General features: G+C 36.6%; 1 protein-coding gene across 3 annotated transcripts in view; it reads right to left on the minus strand.

Annotated features, from left to right (window-relative positions):
• The window catches only part of LEKR1 (leucine, glutamate and lysine rich 1), a 298,468-nt gene that overhangs the window by 178,165 nt on the left and 97,529 nt on the right, over positions 1-22,774 (minus strand). The window contains exons 5-6 of one of the 3 annotated variants that reach the window (XM_046002022.1): positions 17,030-17,112; positions 4,762-4,976 (exon numbers count right to left, since the gene is read on the minus strand). In XM_046002022.1, the coding sequence (XP_045857978.1) occupies positions 4,762-4,976; positions 17,030-17,077 (263 nt within the window). In that variant the 5' untranslated portion in view covers positions 17,078-17,112. Of the gene's footprint in view, positions 1-4,761; positions 4,977-17,029; positions 17,113-20,171; positions 20,282-22,774 lie in introns of those variants that run through there. The other 2 variants (XM_046002021.1, XM_046002020.1) reach the window with 2 other exon arrangements.

Below are 22,774 nucleotides of genomic sequence, written 5' to 3' on the forward strand. Positions count from 1 at the left end.
ATATAGTCAACTGCTCTTTGACAAAGGAGCAAAGGCAAACACAATGGAGAAAAGAGAGTTTCTTTAACATGGAGTGCTGAAAGCAACTAGAAGACATACACATGCAGAAAAACAAACAACAACAACAAAAAGTTCCTTTTTTGTTGTCCAACCTTAAAAGCTTCACAAAAATTAACTCAAATGTATCATAGATCTAAATATAAAATACAAAACTAGAAAACTAGAAAATGACAGGAGAAAAGTCTGAATACCTTCGTTATGGTGATAACTTTTTTAGATACAACACCAAAGGCAAGTTTCATGAAATAAACAATAAGATGGACTTCATTAAATTTGAATATCTGCTCTGCTAAAGAGAATGTCAAGCGAATTAGAAGACAAAGCCACAGACTTGGAAAAAATATTTGCAAAAAACAAATCTAATAAAGAAGTTTTATCAAAAATATACAAGGAACTCTTAACAACACTAAGAAAACAATCAATCTGATATAAAAATGGGCAAAAGGGCTAGGGTTCCCCCACTGGCACAGCTGGTTAGGCATCAGTCTCTTAAGTTTTTACTCAGGTAAAGATCTCAGGGTCATGAGAGAGCCACATGTTGGGCTTCGAGCCCAGTATGGGGTCTGCTAAAACTCTCCCTCTGCCCCTCCCCCGCCACAAATACACAAATAAATAAATCTTTTTTAAACAATGTGGGGCAGCTGGGTGGCACAGTCAGTTAACCATTTAACTCAAGGTTTCAGCTCAGGTTGTGATCTCCAGGTCCTGATATCAAGCCCCAGGTTGGGCTCCATGCTTAGTGTGGAGTCTGCTAGAGATTCTCTCTCCCTTCCCCTACCCCCCCCCTTCCACTCATGATCTTTCTCTCTCTCTCTAAATAAATACATCTTTTAAAAAATGGGTGAAAGACCTAAACAACACCTCATCAAAGATGAACAAATAACAAGCATTTGAAAAGATGTTCAACATCATATGTCATCAGGGAAATGAAAATTAAAACAACAATGAAATACTATTACACACCTATTAGAATGGCCAAAATCCAAAACACCACCACCACCAAATTCTGGTTCTCACTCATTGCTGTGTTCCCACTCATTGCTGCGAGGAAAGCAAATTGATAGAGCCCCTTTGAAAGAGAATTTGGCAGTTTCTTACAAAATTATACATACTCTTACCATATGATCCAGGAATCACATTCTTGGGTATTTATTCAATAGAGTTGAAAATATAGGCTATACAAATACCTGCACATGAATATTTATGGCAGCTTTATTCATAATTGCCAAACTTGGATGCAATCAAGATGTCCTTCAGAAGGTGAAAGGAGAAATAAACTTGTGGTGCATTCAGACAATGGAATATTATTCAATGCTAAAAAGAAATGAGCTATCAAGCCATGAAAAGACATGCAGGAAACTTAAATGCTTAAATACTTAATACTAAGTAAAAGAACTTGAAAAGGCTATATATTGTATGATTCTAACTATATAATATTCTGGAAAAAAAAAAAAAAACTATGAAGAGAGCAAATGAAACAGTGGTTGCCAATCCTTAAGAGGGAGGGAAGGACAAATCAGCAGAGCATGGAGGATTTTTGTCCTCATGAACGGGATTAGTGTCCTAAAAGAGACCTTGGAGAGTTCTCTTGTCTCTTCTACCTTGTAAGGACACAGCAAGAAGACAGCTATCTATGAACCATGAAGGGGTGGGAGGAGCTACCCTTCCAAATACACCAGCACCTTGATCTTGGACTTCCCAGCCTCCAGAGTTGAGAGAAAGAAATAAATAATGTTTATAACCATTCCGCCTATGGTACTTGTTATATCTGCCCAAATGGACTAAGACATCAATAGTATAAAACAGAAAAAAAAAATAGTATAAAACAGAGTCCAGAAACTTACTAGAATAGGAATTAATAGGTGGCATTTCAAATCAAGGAAGAAAGAATAAAATATATAAAAAAAAAATTTTGGGACAACAAGTCACACATTTAGAAAACAACAATAAACAAGAAATTATAAATCTACCAGACAAAAATTAATTCCAAATAGATTAAAAAATTAACTAAAGGGGCACCTGGGTGGCTCAGTGGGTTAAGCCTCTGCCTTTGGCTCAGGTCATGATCTCAGGGTCTTGGGATCAAGCCCTACATCAGGCTCTCTGCTCATCAGGGAGCCTGATTCTTGTTTGCTCTCTCTCTGCATGCCTCTCTGCCTATTTGTGATCTCTGTCAAACAAATAAATAAAATTTTTTTTTTTTTTTTTTTTTTTTTTTTTTTTTTTTTAAAGATTTTATTTATTTATTTGACAGAGAGAGATCACAAGTAGATAGAGAGGCAGGCAGAGAATGAGAGAGAGAGAGGGAAGCAGGCTCCCTGCTGAGCAGAGAGCCCGATGCGGGACTCGATCCCAGGACCCCGAGATCATGACCTGAGCCGAAGGCAGCGGCTTAATCCACTGAGCCACCCAGGCGCCCAATAAATAAAATTTTTTAAAAAGTTAACTAAAACATCAATGCTATAACAGTTTTAAACATATGTTGGTTTTTCAACTTGGCTAAATCTAGGTTAGTGTTAATCAGGTAAGTTTCTGTTGTTCACAACCAAGAGGACTTGACACAGAACCCTGATCAGAATTTGGCATGGAATAGTAAACAAACAAACAAAAAATCAATGCAGAAAAAACACAATCAACAAAAAGATAAGCAACCATGAGAAAATATTAGCAACATATATAAACAAAGTATAATATCCACATTATATTAAAAACTCCTATAAATAAAATTAAACAACCTAATAGAAATTTGGACAATAGATATGAACAAATAATTAACAGAGGAAGAAATATAAATGTTTAATTAACATATGAAAAAATGTTCAACATCATTAACAATAAAGAAACACAAATTAAACACCAAAGCAGCAACTTTTTTGACTCAAGAAAAATGCAAAAATTTGATGGGATGCCTGGGTGGCTCAGTCAGTGAAGCATTCAACTCTTGATTTAGGCTCAGACCATGATCTCAGGGTCATGACATCAAGCCCTGCATCAGGCTCCACAATGGGCATGGAGCCTGCATGGGATTCTCTCTCTTCCTCTACATCTGCCCCTCTCTCCCCTTAAAAAAAAGTAAAAATCTGAAAAACTCTAATATTAACAACAAGTAGGACAATGGCCACTTTATAAACTATTGGCCAAATAAAAATTAACACTATCTTCTCAAAGGACAATTTGGGATTGCATTTATTAGAATTTTAAATTGACTTTTCCTTTCTTTCAGCAATTTCATGTCTAGGAATTTATCCCATGGAAAATATACATACACAAGGATATAAATACAGGTACTGTCTGTAATAAGTATTGGAAATAATCTAAATGTTGAAAAGAAAAAATGGTTAAGTAAATTATAGCATATTCTTAGTAGGGAAAATATAACAGATTAAAAGATAAATCTATATATATTAACACGGAACAATTTTCAATATATATAATTAAGTGGCAAAAGTCACAGAATGATATATTTAATATATTGCTTATACTAAAAACTGGCCTATTAAAAGATAAAGGTTTTTTAAATTATATGTCTTATATAATACATTAGATATCTTAAAGAAATATCTCTATAATGAAGGTAAAGGCACAACAAAGGACCTAGAAAGATATACACCACACCATTAAAAGCAACTTTATCTCCAGTAAGAAGAAATCAGAATAAAAAGGGAACTCCCTGCCTTTTCTTCTATATACTTCTTTTACTTTGTGTGTTTATATATGACTTATATAATGTAATATGTTATTAAAGAAAGTAAAATTTAAATACAGCAAGCAAAAGAATTTCTGCTCTGACAGGAAAAAACCCTTCAACTCTAAAATTTTAAACTAAATATTCAAACTTTTTATTTTTCCACCCAAATATTAAAAAACACTTTATTATTCAGATTTGAAATTCAAGAAACTGTAACAAAATTTTCTTAGTAATAGTCTAAGAACTATCAGGCTTAATGGAGATTTAATGTAATTATAAAAATTTATAATAAAATGTAATTGAAGTTCTTAATCCTAGGAGATCTAACAAAGTTCCTACTTTTACAAAGACATGATACTCATTACCTTCATTAATTCAAGATTTACTAACACCAACTGTTGATATTTTAAATGGAGAAATATTCACTTATAAAAAAGGAAAAGGCATAAAATACCAGCAAAACCCTTCTATAGAAGTGTCTGTATAAATCCACTAAGGTGTCTTTAGGCGGACTAAATTGCTGATTAGATTCAACAGCATCAGGAACCCATTCTTCAATTTTATTCAAATTTCAGTGATTTAGAATCATGTATCAATATTAATGTTTTGGCATCCTTTTCAAAACATGAAAACTTTATTCTATAAATCTAAATGTTTGAGGCCATTTAAAAACAATATTAAGTATCAAAAACTACCAAAATTCACCTGGTTGTTGTTAGATAAATCTTCCTAATGACAAAATTAGGATATACATCTGGGGAAAATTAAAACTTGACCCATCTCACCATATAAGTACTGAATTACCTTTCTAATTATTTAAATACGTGTCTTAAAGAAATGCTCAAACTATAGTAATTGTATTTAATAATTATTAATAATAAAATGAACTCAAATATATTAAATTGTAACATAACTGATACAGAGAAATTTTAGAAAAACATTCAAAGTCTATTTCTTTCCTGTACTTTTCTTTCAAACTAAATAAATGACAGAAGAGAATAATAGACTCTAACCTTTCTGTTTTGGATTCATTGTCAATTTTGTACTGTTCAAAATCTTGACTAAGAGACCGTAGCTTTTCTTGAAGTCTCTTTTCACGGTCTACACTTCCTTGATAAAATTTCATCTCTTTTTCCATCGCCTTCACTTTTTCTTCCATAGCCTTAAACTCGTGAAGGATCAGATAGCTGACTCCACAGTACTTACAAACTTTTTCTTCAGGAGACATCTAGAAAACACACAGACATACATACATTGAAATGATATTTTTTAAATTCTGAAAAGCAAAGTTCCACTGAAGATGTCATTGCAACTATGCCGGTCAGCTGAAGTAAATGTACACTGGACTATGCCGCGGAGTAATAATTATGACATTGCCTAATCTGGGTAAAATTTTAAAAATTGGCATGATACCGACTCTGACACAAAATCTTGGAATTAGAAAAGGATCTTTCAGAGTGATTATTTCTCCACAGTATCTCTAAGAAAGATTTACCCTTGGAATATTTTCCATAAAATAAAACTAAAAATGATGAAAACATCTTTAAAACTCTTGTTTTAAGATGAGTTTTCCATGAAGTGGAGAGAAATCACTGGCCTTTTACTGCCAGCTGCACTGGGAACCTGGAGATGCTTCTTGGCTTTTTCAGATCTTATTTTTCCTCATTTATAAAATTCTGGCATTGGACCAAATGAATTCTTAAGTTCCTGTTCAGTTTTAACATTTTATGATTTTTACAGAATTTAACAGAATTTATGCCAGAATTCTGTCATAAAACCACAAATAGCAAAAACATTTTGAACCCAACCTCTTCTCTGTCTGTTCTTTTCCCTTCACATAGGTACGGTAGATTCCTGTGGTAGATTTTCTAGATAGGGAAATGGTGACCACTGAAGTTGAATAACCAGTTGACATATGGAGACACAGGTTAAACCCAAGTCTATCTAAACCCAGCACCCACGCCTGCAACCATTTATGTCATATTTATCTGCCATGTGACGATCAGCTGAATTCTCTTCCATCAAATAAAATATTCATACATATCTAGTCAACATAAGCACAGTGAAAACTGGAATTATAAGCCAAATCAAGAGAGAGGTACTTCTTTTTTCTGTTTCAAGTATATAAATATTCTTCAAGTAGACTACTCTACTTGTCCTGCTATTCACAAAGAATGAGACAGCTTCATTAAATATTTGCTCCAAGGCACTAAAATGAAAGCAACACTTGAAGGGTTACTTTTAATGCAACCTCCCTTAAGATTGTAGAAACTTCTCCCTCTCCCACTCCCTCTGCTTGTGTTCCCTCTCTTGCTGTGTCTCTGTCAAATAAATGAATAAAATCTTTTTTAAAAATTGCTTTTAAAAAAAAGGGGGGGTGCTGGGTGTCTAGGTGCTCAGTCATTAAACGTCTGCCTTCAGCTTAGGTCATGATCCCAGAGTCCTGGGATCAAGCCCTGCACGTGGGTCTGTCTGCTCAGTGGAAAGTCTCCCTCTCCCACTCACCCTGCTTGCGTTCTCTGTCTCGCTGTGTCAAATAAATAAATAAAATCTTTTTAAAAATTTCTTTTAACGATTGTAGAAACTGCTCCCATAACTAGGAGTGACATTACCTCATCTGCCTATCAGTACAATTACACAAGAGTCGGATGAACAAACTAGTAACAAATTTTTACACAGTAACATGTTGCTCATCTAAAGGTCAATAATAAAAATTTCAAATAAAAAAAAACATAATACTGTGGGATACAGATGAATGACTTTATCAATCATCTAACTGCCAGCAATACCAAATTTACAGATTTATAAAATAACATGTTTGGAAGAAATCATAAAGATAACTTGGTCCAAGCTCTGGATGGGTTCCTAAAGTCTATTCCAATCTAGTAAGTCATTATCCTGACTCTATTTCAACATCCCAAATGATATAAGTAGCCTGCCTATCTTCTGATGGCTTTGTCTATCAGGAAATTCCTTCTCATGCTGACCCCAGATCTGCCTCCCTGGAACATCCACTGGTCCTAGACCTCCTAGAAACCACGTGGAACAACACAGAGCTCTTTCTAATACTTAAAATCAGCTTTCGGGAACACTCCATATCTTCTCTTCTCCAGGTCAACACTTCCAGTTTCCTCAGCTGTTTCCCATATGACATGGTTTTGAGTTTCTTCCTTATTCTAAATAATTTCCTCTGAACTTGTTCCAGTGTTCTATATATGTCTCAAAGTATGGTGCTCAGAATTTAATACTCCAGTGTGGTTGGTCTCACTAAAACAGAGTAAGAGAGGGCTCAAACCTCCCTCATTCTAATATCTCATAAGTAATATCAATGGAAGTATCTTCTACTGCAACCTTAGATCACAACTGTCTTCCGTATTTTCAGCAATTATATGTTAATATTATATACTACAACAGGGTTTTATGTTGAATAAAGGCCCTATTTTTAAAAAGTACTTGGTACAAAACTATCTTTCATTATATTAAATATGCCAATCTATTCCTTCCCACCTATGTCCACTTTTTTAGAGAGTCCACCTTCTATGGTCCTGGCTGCTCTGTTTGGTAAAATGACTAAAACTCTGTCTACCTATCCTCCCTAGCCATGCTGATTGGGGGATGAGGATTAGATATTAGACCCAGAAGAACCAAGCCCTAAACTGGTATGGGCCAACCAGACTTACAAGTGTTGAAGACCCAGGTATTTGGGACACCTTTAAGCAGTCTTAATGGAGGAGGATCATATGCAAGGTATCGAGCTAGCCACTTTACTGGAATGAGGGAGAAAAATGAGAAGACACACCCAAGACAAGACAAAGCTAATTTGGATCCAGAGTAAGAGAGGAGAAAAAGAACCGATGCCCTGAGAATTCCTCACCTCAGTTCCTCTTGAGACCTAGCTGCCCTACTTGCCTCTAGGGGTCCATGCCCAATCTTCCAGCACTATTCCCTTACCTCCTTAAACTACCTATTTCTTATAACCAAAACCTTCATTCTATTGTGTGAGTAATAGGTTTTCAGATAGAAGTGCAAAAAAATAAATATAATTATAAATGTAAATAAATAAATAACATATATACTTATACATAAATATCTTAGACACACATGCATTTTGAAAATAGGTGTGTCTTAGACTCAGCCTTTATTTACTGACTCTGGTATCCAGGAAATTTTAAACTTTGTGTCTTTTTCAAAACTGATCCTTATAAGTTGCTTTATTCATCCAATTCATTGATTAAAAATGTTGACTATGACGAAATTGAGGAAAGAACTCCATAGCACGTCAGCACATTTGAAGAGCTGAAGGTACACTTTTCAGCTAGTTACTAAACTACCCAATTATCTTTATACTGATTCATATCATCTTCAGGAATATTATGACAAACTTTGCCAAATGTCTTCATAAGGCCATATATTCTATGGTTACCACAGTTTCTAGATCTAGTAACTGAAAACAAAATGGAATGGCAGAACCTACATGCCACTTCCCTTAATGAACATGAAATTGGCTCAAGAGTTATTGCTTTCTCTAGTATATCCTCACAAATCAAATCACCTTTTATTTTTTAAGATTTTATTTGTTTATTTAAAAGAGTGAGAGCTCACATGCCCGTGCATGAGTTGGGGGAGGGGCAGAAGGAGAGGGAGAAGCAGACTCCCCACTCGGCAGAGAGCCTGATGCCAGGCTGGATCCCAGGTCCTTCAAACCATGACCTGAGCTGAACACAAACGCTTACCTAACTGAGCCACCCAGGTACACCGCCATCATTGTCTAATAAATATATTCTAGTATATTGTCTGAGATTGAAATTGAGTTCACTGGTTGTGACTTATAGTTATTTTACATATGGGATGGCATGTGTATGTTATCCTCTAACTGTCTCCATGTTCTCAAAGATCACCAAGAGTAGTTCCACAATCCCATGCAAAGGCACTAACAGTTCCTGGGAATATAATTTATCTACGTCAAGAGACCCGAACTAATTCAGAGCAGATGGGTATTTTCTTATAATTCCTTTGCTCACTGTGAGTTTTGTTTCCTTCTCATCAATTTGAAAATTATATTTCTTACTTGGAGGCACTTTCATTCTTAACCTTATGCCCATTAATCATGGTTCTTGCCCAGATTCTGGCAAAATGCCTTATCCTCATCCCAAAGAAAACTCTTGCTGGCTGGAGCTTATTTGCAGCTGATGTACAAAACAGAAAGAGTATACATTTCACAGTTATAAAAGCTATTAGAATGTTTCCTACCACAGCCATTAAGGTGGGGTGGAGGGAGCTGAAATATATGAAGTAATACATTTTATAGAACAGGTCTTCTAGAAGTTCAACAAAGAAAGCCTAAACATGACATTATGATCTAGGAAACAAGACAATCAAATTATAAAATAATAAGTCCATAAAAAGAGTCTCCAGATTTGGCCTAGTACAATCTGAATCACTGATCGATCTATGCTAAGTAAGTACACTGAACAAAAGTTTTCAATGTTATTAACTTGTAAATAATTTTCCATAAGTAAAACTACAATAGAAATAAATGTAATAACCCTTTCAAATTCTTTGTTTGTATGGGCTAATTACTTAGGACATTTTTGTCAAACTTGAGAAATTACTGAATACTATAATTATGTTCCCAAATGAAGTAAGTAAAACTTATCTGTTTTTTGTGAAACATAATTTGTGCTTCATTCTTATAACTTGTGTTATATCACGTCCTCATTTTGTAAGTAAAATAATGACATGCTGTCATTCTTGACAAAAGAGCTATCATTAGCAGGATGTTTTTGCTTTCTACAAGATGCACTTTGGCGGAGGCGTCAACAAATGCAGTATATTAAACAAACGTACAGCTATTTAAAAATAAATTATAAAATAAACTTCTCATGTGCAGTGTTTGTACTTTAAAAATTTTGTTATTTAACATAAAAATGATGCAAACTTTTTAAAAGGTTTAATTAGGCTTTGGATCCTTTTCAAAGTTCTTGTTCGTGCTTTACCTAGAAAAGGCACTCGAGTAACCTACTGCTGCCCATCTGAGGCATTCTCTGCTCCAAAACTGTTCCTTCTTCCTTATTCCACCCCTCCCAGGCTTTTTGTACTTGAATAAGGAAGAAAAAAACAGGTAAATTATTTCACAAAGGTAAGAGTGACAGCAATATAAAATGTTAACCTTTCTAAGAGGCTTTCCATTCAAAAAGATGCAGAGTGTCTAGCTAGTGAATTTCATTAGGATTGGGAGAAACACTTTAAGACAGGACAGTGTACCTCTTGAATCATTAAGTATACAGGCCACCTGATCATTTCATAATACCATCAGGACCCTTCCTTATCAATAAGTCAAACTGCTATACCACCAATTTAAAGATCAACTGGCAAAAAATATCTACAAAAACCCTTATGCCAACATTATAGGTCATAGTGAAAAATTATGTTTTTTCATCTAATATCAGTAGCAAGGCAAAGATATCCATTCTCTCCACTCTTATTCAACATAATGCTAGAAGTTCTAGCCAGGGCAAGAAGACAAGAAGAAGTAAATGGTATACATATAAGAAAGAAAGAAAAAAAGAAAGAAAAGAAAAGGGAAAGGAAAAGAAAAAGAAAACTGCCCCTATTTGAGAGGACATGATTGGCTACATAGAAAATCCCAAGAATCTACAATAAAACTAGAACAAAGAAGTTCAAGCAAGGTCAATGATTGAAGAATAACATACAAAAACTAATTATATTTGTACAGACTGCCAGTGAACACACGGACAGGGAAATTAAAAATACAACACCGATTGCTCAAAAAAGTGAAATACTTAGGCATAAATCTAACAAAACATATACAGTACTTATATGCTAAAAACTATAAAATGCTGATAAAAAAAAACCAAAGAAGATCCAAATATGCAGAAAAACATACTGAAGACTCAAAATATTAAAAATAGCAATTGTTGGGGTGCCTGCGTGGCTCAGTGGGTTAAAGCCTCTGCCTTCGGCTCAGGTCATGATCTCAGGATCCTGGGATCAAGTCCCACATCGGGCTCTCTGCTCAGCAAGGAGCCTGCTTCCTCCTCTCTCTCTGCCTGCCTCTCTGCCTACTTGTGATCTCTGTCTGTCAAATAAATAAATAAATAAATAAATAAATCTATCTATCTATCTTTAAAAAAGAATAGCAATTGTCCCCAAATTTATATATATATAGGCTTAATGTAATTCATTCAGCAAAATTTCAGCAAAATGTTTTTAAAGATATAGATGAGATTGTTCTCAAATTTATATGGAAAGGCAAAGGAACCAGAAGAGCTAAAACAATCTTGAAAAAAATGAAGTGGAAAGAATCATTTTACCTGATTTCAAGACATACTGTAGCAATCAAGACCGTGTGGTATTTACAGAGGGATGGACACATAGATCAATGGAACAGAATAGTAAACCCAGAAATAGATCTGCATAAATATTTTTTTTGCAATGGTCCAAAAGCAACTCAGTGAACCAAAGACAGCCTTTTCAACAAATGGTGATGGAACAATTGGATACTCATAGGTTAAAAGGAAGGAGGTAAGGAAAAAAAGAGGGAGGGGAGGGAGGGAGGGAGGGAGGAAGGGAGGGAGAAAGACAGGGAGGGAGGGAGGAACGAACGAATGAACAGACATATTAAACTCATACCAGATACAAAAATTAACTCAAAATGATTATGGACCTAAATGTAAAACATAAAAATAAAATTTTAGAAGAAAAAAAAAACCTAGGAGAAAATCTTCAGGATTTTCTAGGCAAAGAATTCTTATACTTGATACCAAAAGCATAAACCATAAATGGAAAAAAGGTAAGTTGGATTTTATCAAAATCTGAAACTTTTGTTCTGCGAAAGACCCTGTGAAGAGGATAAAAAGACAAGCTATAGACTAGGGGAAAAATATTTACAAATCACATATCTGACAAAGGACTATTATCTAGATTACACAAGAACTCTCAAAACTCAACAGTTTAAAAAAAAACCCAATTAGAAAATACATGGTCAAACGACACGAAAAGAGACTTCACTTAAGAATATATATACAGACGCCAAATAAGCACATGAGAAGACATTCATCATTAGCCATTACAAAATGCAAGTTAAAACTCCAATGAGGTATCACTATGTACCTATCCAAAAAGCTAACATAAACACTAATGACATCAAATTCTGGTAAAGATGCAGAAAAGGTGGCTCACTCATACATTGCTGGTGAGAATGCAAAATGGGACAGACCTCTGGAAAAGTTTGACAGTGTCTTAAAAAACTAAACATGCAATGCAACTACTGTACAATTCAACTACTGTAGAAATTGCACTCTTGGGCATTTATCCCAGGAAAATGAAAACATATGTTCACATAAAAACATACACATGAATATTTACAGCTTTATACATAATAGTCAAAAACTGGAAAAAAACCAGACATCCTTCGACAGGTTAAACTGCAGTGTCTTCATACCCTGGAATACTTCTCAGCAGCAGAAAGGAATAAACTAATGATACATGCATCAACCTGAATACAGTTCCAGAGAATTACACCGAGGAGAAAAAGGAATCTCAAAAGGTTACATATTGCTTGATTCTATTTAGATAACATAATTCTTGGACATCGATGGTTCCCAGGGGTCATGAATTAGGTGTGGGAGATGGGGTAGTGGAGGTGTGTGAAGAGGTAGGTTGAGGTGAGTGTGGCTATTAAAGGGCAACATGAGGACCCCTTGCTGTGACAGAACTGTTCTACACCCTGACTGTATCGATGTCAATATCCTGGTTATGAGATTGCAGTTTTGCCAGATATTACCACTAGGGGAAACTGGGGAAAGAAGGTGGGGGGACTAGGGAAGAAGAAGCTGTCATCTCTTGGTATTATTTCTTGCAACTACATGTGAATCTACAATGATCTCAAAATAAGAAGCTTACTTTTAAAATAATAAAAGTAAAAATAAATCAATCAGGGACTGAAATACAGAGATTAACCCATAAAGAAATTTTATTGAGCAATTTTAAGAAATGTTGGCTTCACACATAAATTATACATGACACACTCAGTTTATATAAATACACTTCCAAAGTGTATTTCCGCCAATACCTATTTTTCCACTGGGAAATCTCACCTTAGACTCTATGACTCTCTGCAGCCAGCCAACAAAAGTATTTTGGACTTAAAAAAAAATGAAAAGGTATTTTGGACTACAGATTGACAGACGCAGAGTTTTCAAGACTCATAGTACTATTTTTTTTTTAAACTGTTTTTCCTAACGAACTATCTTGGATCACAATATTAACTGAATAGTCTCTTCAAAAATTACAACGCTTCCTATTTCTTTTGTCATTAAGTTTTAAAACTACGACTGCTTAAAATCACAACACACATACACCCACATACAAATATCACTTTTCCAGGACGCTAGTGCTAACATTTCTATGACTATATTCTCTTTCTTCTGCTACTTAACTCAACACCAAATCTGACCCTAACCACAGTGGCCCAAAATGACCTGGAAAATTACGTTTTATTTTTTCTGGCAATGACAATCTGTGCTTGGAAATATAAAACTGTTATTCTGAATAAATTTCAAAGTTCCAAAGTACTAAAATTACTTTACTGAAACAGGACAAAATGAGCTGTTACGCTAGAGAAAGGGATTGTTATCCCAGAAAGAACAGTGTGCTCTCCAGCCCTTGCAGCACCACTTCTGTTTTGTAAAATAAACAACTCTGGTCTCTTTATTTTACTTTGTGTTCTGTGGTAATAAATATCTTCTGAAGCTAAAATTCTATTTCAAGTGCTCATTTTGTCACCGTTTTAAAAAAACAAGAGATCAGTTCTACTTTTGCAAAAGAACTAATTTTTCCATTGGCTTGTTGGAGTTATATTGACTTCTGCCTATGTCCCCCAATGAAATCAGCAAAAGGAAAATTGTTCATTGCTTCTTTTTCTAAAAACAAATGCCCACCTGTCCCTCACATCAGTTGACATGAAGAAAGGGAATAAATAAAGAATTATTACTTTGCTGATTTAGAAGCGTTGTTTTAGCTTTAAATTGTGGAAATTCTAAACTTAGACCAAGTGCATTCTTCCAGAACACTGGATGAAAATTCAAGCAAAGCTGTTGGACATGGTGGTCGGACACAGGCAGGGGTTAGCTGTCTAGAGAGAGTAAATTTAGAGATACAGTCTAAGAACATTCAGAAGAGAACCATGCTCTAGCAGCAGACAAAGTGGACAAGTGTGGTCCTGCTGTCCAGCCCACAGGCCTGTTTTACATTTTCTTCCACTGAGAGTTATGGATGTCTGAGGTGTGTTTTATGTCAGTCAGAAACTATAATAAAAGACAGAGGTAGGAATGGGAGTCAAAAAGATTATTTTATTCTTTCTTCTCTAAGATTTCCTAAGAAGATGAGATCAGGGGAGCTAATTTAACAACTGTAGGCTTCTAATCAGGAAATGGGTTCTCTAACTGTAGCTGGTTGTCATCAGCATTCTTCACACCTGTTCCCACCACCTTTACTTTTTTTGCAACTTTTTCAATTACTACCGATTTTGCTATTAATAGTACAATACAGTACATTTTCACGTCCTTTATCATGTATCTTTCAAGGTATTTGTTGACCATCTATTTCCTGGTCATACAGCAAAAGTACAGAAAGAAAGAGATAGGAAAATTTCACCTTTTCTTTCCTAATTTCTACACTAACCTTCCTTGCCTACACACAAGGCGGGGAGCGGGGAGGAAGGGGGAAGGAAACACAGAAAGGGCTCCTCTAGAAAGAAGAGCCAGCATAAAAACTAACACAAAAAGTTAACAGAAGAACAATTAAATAAATAAATAAATAAACCTTTGAAAAACCTGTCACCACATACTGACCAACACACCTCACGTACTTGTTTATCTAATAAAGAAATGAGCACAATTTCAAAGCCATGGTGGAAAAAATGATTTGTTTTCTTCATATTAATAATGAGATGGTTCTAGGATTGTTGAACACTAAAATGTATACCTAAAACTAATATAACACTTGTATGTTAACTATACTGAAATTAAAATAAAAACTTAATACAAAAAAAACTGAAAAAAAATAATGAACTGGTTCTAATTTCAAGTATTCCTATTACCATTATAAGCTATGTATCTATCTATCATGGTTCTGTACAGAATGATGTATGCAAGCTGACTAAATAGACCGCCTGATCAGTGAGCAATTTAACAAGTTACATTATGGACAATCTAGAGGAATCAAAGGTAGGTAAGAAGTTGTGGAAAACAAATAATTGATTTATTCTTAGATTGTGCTTAATAGGCTGTGGCTACATGTACACATTTTCACTGCTTTATAATCAAGTATCCAGAACAGTGTCTAGAACATAATAGGCACTTGATAAATATTTGTGGTATAAATGTATCTAACTTAGGTCTGAAAAACTACAGAGCTGCACTTTACATTCTAAACATTCAGCAGGAAAAGGGCTACAATCAGCGTAATTGTCCAGGGCCTTAGGCAGCTGAGTTTCTCTTGATGTCCCTTCTCTGCATTGTATGGACAGCTGCCTGCCATTCCTGCCATAAGAATATAACTGCAGATTTATGAAAGGTTTGGTTTTTATCATTTTTAAATAATTGACTTATACAGTAACTTAAACATGAGAAAAAAGCATTCTGCAACTCTTATAACAATAGTCAAAATAAATACATACTCTTTCATGTATTCAAAACATTTACACTGTTAAACATCCTCTAACTTGGCCAGCTTTTTCTCACCAGCAAGCTTCTGTTACCCTGGCCTAGGATATCCTATTCCCATCTGTCTATAGAAATACTCTGCCTTTAAGGGCCTATTCCAGTTCTATCCCCCACATAAAGCTCATTGTGTGGACCATCCCAATACCAGGGATTCCTCCCCTTTGTCTGCCACCTCTCCATTCTCAAAGAAGATACTACTTTATATGACATTTAAATCATAAACTATCTCTTAGAGTTATTTTTTCATGTCATTATATATCCTCTTCTTTGGGATCTGCAGTGTGGGTATTGTTTCTTTCAGACTGTTTTGTTCTGTTTCTCTTAATCTCTACCATACCAGCCTAGCACAATGGAAGGAACTCAGTTGAGTGAGAGAGGAGGAATATACCATGTCTTCAAACATATACAAGCACCATTTCTCAGATAAATAGAGCATAGCTAAGCTCTCTGTGTGCTTATTATCTCTTACATGTAACTTAAAAGGTGAAGAAAATGAAATGCAATGGTTTAAAAGGTCTTTTTCTGGGTCTTTTCCCTTCCAGTTCCTGCTAGGTTGCATTTTATATAAATCTGAAGGACACACAGTAACATTAAGCATCAAGTTAAATCAATGGAATGATTAATGCTAACAGGCAGCCCAAAGCAATGTGCACAAAGGATAAAAGCATATCTGAGAGATGACTGCAATTTTTAATTAAAAAGTAATGGATTGGTGGTTAATTAAGAGTTGACTGTAGATTTACTAAAAAACCTCAGTGATTAATGATAGTTAATGTTTGAGGTTTCAATACACAATTTGTCAATCAGTTTCAAAGAGATATTTTAAAAATTAAACTGTTAACAATGTATGCATTGCCAAACTAAATACAGGATAAATGCTTCTGCCTGAGGACAGGCAGGAGATAGGAACTCAGAGGGAGAAAAGGAGGATAGAAACTGTAAAGAAAAATTGATTGTTAATCAGATTCAATGAGCAGATGCATATGAAAGGGTTTTAAACAGTGTCTAGTACATAAGTAGCAAAAATTAAGATGAAACTGAAATAGACCTTTATATGGAGAGAGACACATTTAGCATCACAACATTTAGCGTTTGTAACAAAAAATTACAAAGTCATTGTAGTTTCTATAATGGCTTATTACTAATTATCCATTTTGCAAATACAGAATAAGGTTCACTTAAAATTTTAAACAGGCCCATGTATTTCCATTTTTTACAAGCTTTTCTCTCCCGAAAAGCTACAAGAAAAGTACCTTAGTATTTGGACATTCCTGAGGCCCTCTTTTCACAAAAGCTCCACAAATACCCCTCCACAAATACTGTGCTGGAATTAAAGATGTCTCCTTCACAGGTTAAACATTCTTTGCACTGAATTGAACTCTACAGTTTAGCCATTATGGTTATTCTCCTTACCACTCATTGCAGATGCCCTGACGAAAATAAGTGTGAAACCTCTAAAATCATTCTCTCAGGTTTTATAACTAACTACCTTAAAATGTTCTTAATATTATGTTGTAATAACACAACATCATACCTTTTGGATTTCTTCAGGTAATGCATGCATGGGGATGTGACGATCCATAATTTCCCAAAATGTGAGTTCTCAAGTATAATAATCTAAAAACATTGATAGCAATAATCAGAATTGAAATAATGTGAATAAAATTCAAATTAAAAGATATAAGTTCTTGGGAGTACTCAGAGATGAATGGTGATAACTTTCAACAGTTATTTCATTAACTCAGTGTTAAAAGGTACAAACAACTGGGCTTTTCTCAGTATTAGGCCACTAGAATGGAAAAGATAACAGACAACTTAGAAAACTTCTCTTTCTTTAGAACTGTATAGTCTAATTGTAATTTCTGTGGTGGTTTACTACTAATGATCTGTTTTGCAAATACAGAATTAAGTGTCACTTAAAATTTTAAACAGGCCCATCTATTTCTGTTTCCTTTAAAAAGGGGGGGTTCAAAAACTTAACAGAAAAATATCTAAATATAGTAGTTTAGTTCAGCAGATAGGAAAAACAATTGTGACATGAATGCTGGTTTAAAGGATGAAGTACGAAAAAACAGTTATCAAATTAAACATCATCTGCAAGCACTGAAGATCAGTGCACCAAAGCCGGAGAAGTGTTCATTTAAGATGAACATTTACACAATTTTATGCAGATATTTTACTTTAATAGATTTTCTTTTTTTTAGATTTTATTTATTTATTTGACAGACAGAGATCACAAGTAGGCAGAGAGGCAGGCAGAGAGCAGGAGGGGGAAGCAGGCTCCCTGCCGACCAGAGAGCCCTATGCTCCCAGGACCCTGAGACCATGGCCTGAGCCGAAGGCAGAGGCTTAACCCACTGAGCCACCCAGGTGCCCCAGATTTTCATTTTCTAATAAAAGAACTCAACATAAAATTCTATCACTACTTTGTTATAACTACACAAGGTGACTGAAGGAAGTACTTTCGGGTTTTTTTTTTTTTTAATCTTTCCCAACTATGGAGAGAGAATACACAGTCCAGTTTCATAAGAAATGTTTATATATACACCTAAGGAATAAGGAGTAGAAAGAGGGCAGCAGAGTATCAACAGGCACAATTTCATAGCAAGGAAGAAAGTCTGAGGGCCTGGAGTGGTAGAGAAGGAACAACCTAGAAGTTCAGGAAGGAAACCTGTCTTATCTTTCGGCTGGGAATAGGAAACTATGGAAGGCTTCCTGAGGCCGTTTGCTTTTGATCAGAGCAGGATTTTGACACAAAGATAGACTGGAGGTGGAGTACTCTTTCAGAGACAGTAACCTCAGTCACTACAAGGTGTTCGGAAATTGTAGTTGACAAAAATTTCTGTAGTGGCAGTATTTTTTTTTTAATCATGCAACCATTGGTGGCAAGAAAATTTCTCATCCCCTGTGTTAACACAAAGCCTGCTGTTCTAATGAGATGCTTTTTAAAACAAATAACTAATGAACTGTCTTCTCGTATTATGTGTGTATGTGGTAAAGTTAAGTGACATAGCTAACACAGGCCCACATAGCCAAGTACATAATAATCTGATGTTCAGCAGACTGTCTCTGATGTGGCAAGAGCTCATTATTCACAGAAGGCTCATTATTCTCTCTTCTGTCATTTTACAATGGACTCACCATCAGTAAAATAAAATGACATCACCTTAATTAAACTCTGGTGGGAGCAGAATTTTTCCTAAAATCACCAACGAAATCTCCTTTTTTAAATTCCACCCATAAAATTATTTGAGAGTATGGATCTAGTGATAGTATAAACAAGGGACAAGTGAAACAGTTTTTGTTTAGTACCCTCTTTATCTCTAAAGCTAGTCCAACCTTCTAGCCTTATTATAACAAGTGGGGAAATATGGCAGGTTCTGATTATTGAAGAATTAAATACTGCCAACTCAGAAAAATCTCTCCACAATGCAGAAAGAAAAGAGTCTTATTATTGAATAAGCATTTAACTAGACTGTGATGCACATCAGAGCCAATCTGCTAATGAGACTACAAAGACAGAAAGTAACCCCGCTTTTTTTTATAAAGCTATGTAGATACAATCCATTACATACATCTTCTCAAGAGAAACGGTAACTCGTTCTCAGTACAGTCTGTTATACAATTTCATAGTTTGTTTTCAACTTACCTAGTAATTGAAGAAGCTGTCTGCGCTAGTTAATTGCGACTGTTCTAAGGAATACAAATCTCTATAACAGAGCCCTTGGTACTAAAGTAAGGAGCCTAGGTGAAATTCCCAAGGTGACGGAGATAGCTTCCTTGATGTTTACATTTTAAAGAAATTTTTCTCAAGTCCTCAAGAAAAAGTGGGTCTTTTTTAAAAAAATGCATAGGTATTAAAGGAACAGAGGAAACATTCACAAATACAAAGTTTCTCAAGAAAGGGAGGGGGGAAAATCTCTTTCCCCTTCGGCAACGCAGCAATTTTTTTAAAATTATTACTTCACTCTTACATTATTTTGCATGTTTTATGAAGTCAGTTTCTTTTATTCTATCACATTACATACATGTAGGCTGCCCTTGAGCAAGAGGTGCGGTGAAACTGGCAGCAACCACTAAGTATTTGTGAACCTGCTCTCTTAACAGGATCACGAGGAAGATGTCGAAAACACAGGAACGTCCTGGATTGTTCGCTTCTGATTCCCTTCCTCACGGCAGTGTCACGTTGGGCCATTAACTCACGTTCAGCTTTCGGGCCCTTCCGTAAACACACCCTTCCCCTGGTGTGAATCACCCTCAAACGAGCAGGTCACGGTCAGGTGAAACGGAGTTCACGTTCTAAGACATTGCTGAAGCGGCGGGATTTTCCAAATAGAAACCAACTGCAAGGCCAGCTAAGACTGCTGGGTTTTGAAACCCGTCCCCTTCTAACCCCGTACCCTGGAGACCTGCTGTGGCAGAAGGAAGGAGGAGGGTGCAGGGCGGAGGACGAGCTGCGCTCTCGGTAGAGGACGCCGGGGCCCAGAGGGCTCGCGGAAGCTGTGCAGGGGCCGCAAAGGGGTGCGGGGGCGACGCTCGGGGCCACATTCCCCCGCCGCGACGCCGCGGCTCAGCTTTCCGGCCCTCTCCCCCGGTGTCAGCACGCCTCCGCTCCGGAACTGCGTCCCGAGGACTGGGTAGGCCGGGGGACTCAAGGAAGTCATTCATTGTCTCACCTAGACCTCCACTCCGAGTGCGAAAGGCTTTCGCGGTCTCCCGGGAGACCAAGCTACACGTCGGTTCGACGTCAGGGCGCAGTGACGTCACGGCCCACGCCGTTCGCCAACGCAGAGCGGGGCTCTCTTGCCACGCGTGCCTCGGGCCCCGCGCGGGGCGGAAGCCGGAAAGCTCCCGACGGGGTTTACGGGGAGTGAGGGGGGGGGGGGGGCTTGTCTTATACCGAGTGCTGTGTGAGGGAAAGAAGGGGCGCGAAGGACAGCGTGGGGGCGGGCGGGCTGGAGTCTTAGTAGAAACTGCTGAGAAGAGAAATGTCCCTAGGTTCAAGGTGGGTGGGAGAGAGACTCAGCCTGCAGTGGTGGCCTAGGTCTCTATACCTCTGATCCCTGGCGCTAGAGCCCGCAAAGCGAACATAGCAGTGGGCAATTTTATATTGAGCGCCAAGAGGAGAAAAGCCTGTTGAAGAGGTCATGAGTATAAAGGGAAGCTCTGGTCATTGGCTTTGCCACGAGGGCAGTTGGGAAGGCGTTAGAATTTTCATAGCCAAAGTACTCGGGATGTAGTAAGGCTCATTCACAAGGTACCTTGAGACTGCCCTAGTACACAAGTTATTTACAGAAGGGTGCTTAGCTTTACACGTGACTTACTTTCCTTCCTTCCTAAAGCAAGTGTTTATTAAGGACCTACTGCTAAGAGACAAGCGCTGCATACTGGAATGGGGTGATTTTGTGACTAACCCAGGTAGGGGCAGCTATTGGTGTGATTTTCAAGTGACTCATTAATAGTCCCAATCTCGCCTTTCCGAGGATTATATGAGGTCGAAAATGCAGCTTTTACAAGAAAAATCATCTGTGGCTCACTAGCATGTAAAGAGACTTGTTAATTTCGAATGAAGTAAGGTTTAAGAAAGAGAAAACTAGTTAAAACCTATAGATTTAGAGGTGACCAAACCATGCAGAGCAGTGCTGAAACGGTAGTCAAGCTGTTGGTGAGAGCTGTTTATTAATGAAAATGACAGCATGAAGTACTGAACACTCCTAAAAGCCTTGTTCCCCAAAGTCTTAGAGACAGATATACCCTGTACACTTAACCTGGTGGATATTTTTGCCCCAACGCAACTTTGAGATTCCACCCCTTCAAAGAGCATTTTTCTCCATTTGGAAAAGATAAGCAATAAGAGGATTGAAGAGGTTAAGGGGAGTAGAGGACAGCCAACGAAGTGATCAGGTAGGGCAAGCTTATGAGAAGTGCAAAGGACTTTCAACAGCTGTTTATGTTGAGCATGTTTCTTTGAGGGACAATGAAGGTAGGACTGTTCTCAGTAATGGGATGGGGTTTAGACATGAGGCACAAAAAAAGGAGTTCATCTAGGTCCACTGAGTGCTTTATCTGGAACAGAAACTGTACACCTAAAGCAAGGTGACTGTTCTGAAGCTAGTTTGGCTAGTAATATGGTTATCAGCAATAATATTTATTGTGTACTTCGTGTATATGATAAGGAAAGAAAACACTTTAAGGGTGAAAGAAGATACAGCTGAAAGGCTGTAATTCATTCTGTGATTTAATTTCATCTGTCCTTAGTCATCTCTACATAGCCTTGAGACCAGTTTTCCTCCCACCATAAGCGTCCACACCATAAATGTCCCTTAGACCTGCACTATCCAATTAGATAGCCAGGTCTATTTAATTAAAATGAAATTTTAAAATTCCTTTATTGCACTAGCCACAGTACTAGTGTTCAGTAGTCATATATTGCCACAGCATCAGACTACTCATATTTAGAACATTATCATCATCTGAGAAAGTTTTAAACAGGGAGCAGTAGGCCCAGTAAGAATTTCAAGGATAAAGAGAGTTAATAAATTGTGAAGAATAGTGTTCGTTAAAAAGTAGCAGTGAAAGGCGTTATCCCTGAAGACCACAGCACAGATGAAGAGTTATGACAAGATGTTACTTTTAAAAAAAAGTAATCTAGTAAGCCTCTCCGCAGGGTCTTGTGTGTTTATTCTTGGCTCTCTGTTGATCTCAATCTATCCTTCTCTCTCTCTGAATTTCTTTCCTTTTCTTTTTTGTTTTTCCACTACTTTTCTTCACCCCATTATTGGCTATACTGGAACTGAAGTAGAATTTAAAATGTTCCTATCATTAAACATACTGAATAAAGTTTTGTGTTATTCTGTTCTTAAATTTTAAATTGTCTAAGTTTCACTTTTTGCTGTGACTTTATAAAGTAATCCAGTGATAATTAAGTTCCTTTTCAACTTCTATGAGACTCTTTATTGTTTTCCCCTGTGGGTCAATGACCCCTGAGAGAAAAAAATATAGTCCCTTGTTTTGGAAGAAGAGTCTAAAGAGCCTAAAGCTTCGCCTAAAGTGACTAAAAGCTTTCCACAATGTCTGTAGACCTTTGTGTTGTAGTAGTAATATTTATGAGAACACAGTGTCTGTGCTTTTGTTTCTATCATGAATTTAGCTAAGATATTGATCCATCAAGGCAGTTATTCATCCCATTCATTTTGGTAGTAGTATAACCCCCTTCCCTCCCTCCATAAAAAGCATATGGAAGAATAGGTATTTCGTCGGCAAGTCTGATGAAAATATC

The sequence above is a fragment of the Meles meles genome, chromosome 4, assembly GCF_922984935.1.
Source record: "Meles meles chromosome 4, mMelMel3.1 paternal haplotype, whole genome shotgun sequence".
Classification (NCBI taxonomy): Eukaryota; Metazoa; Chordata; class Mammalia; order Carnivora; family Mustelidae; genus Meles; species Meles meles.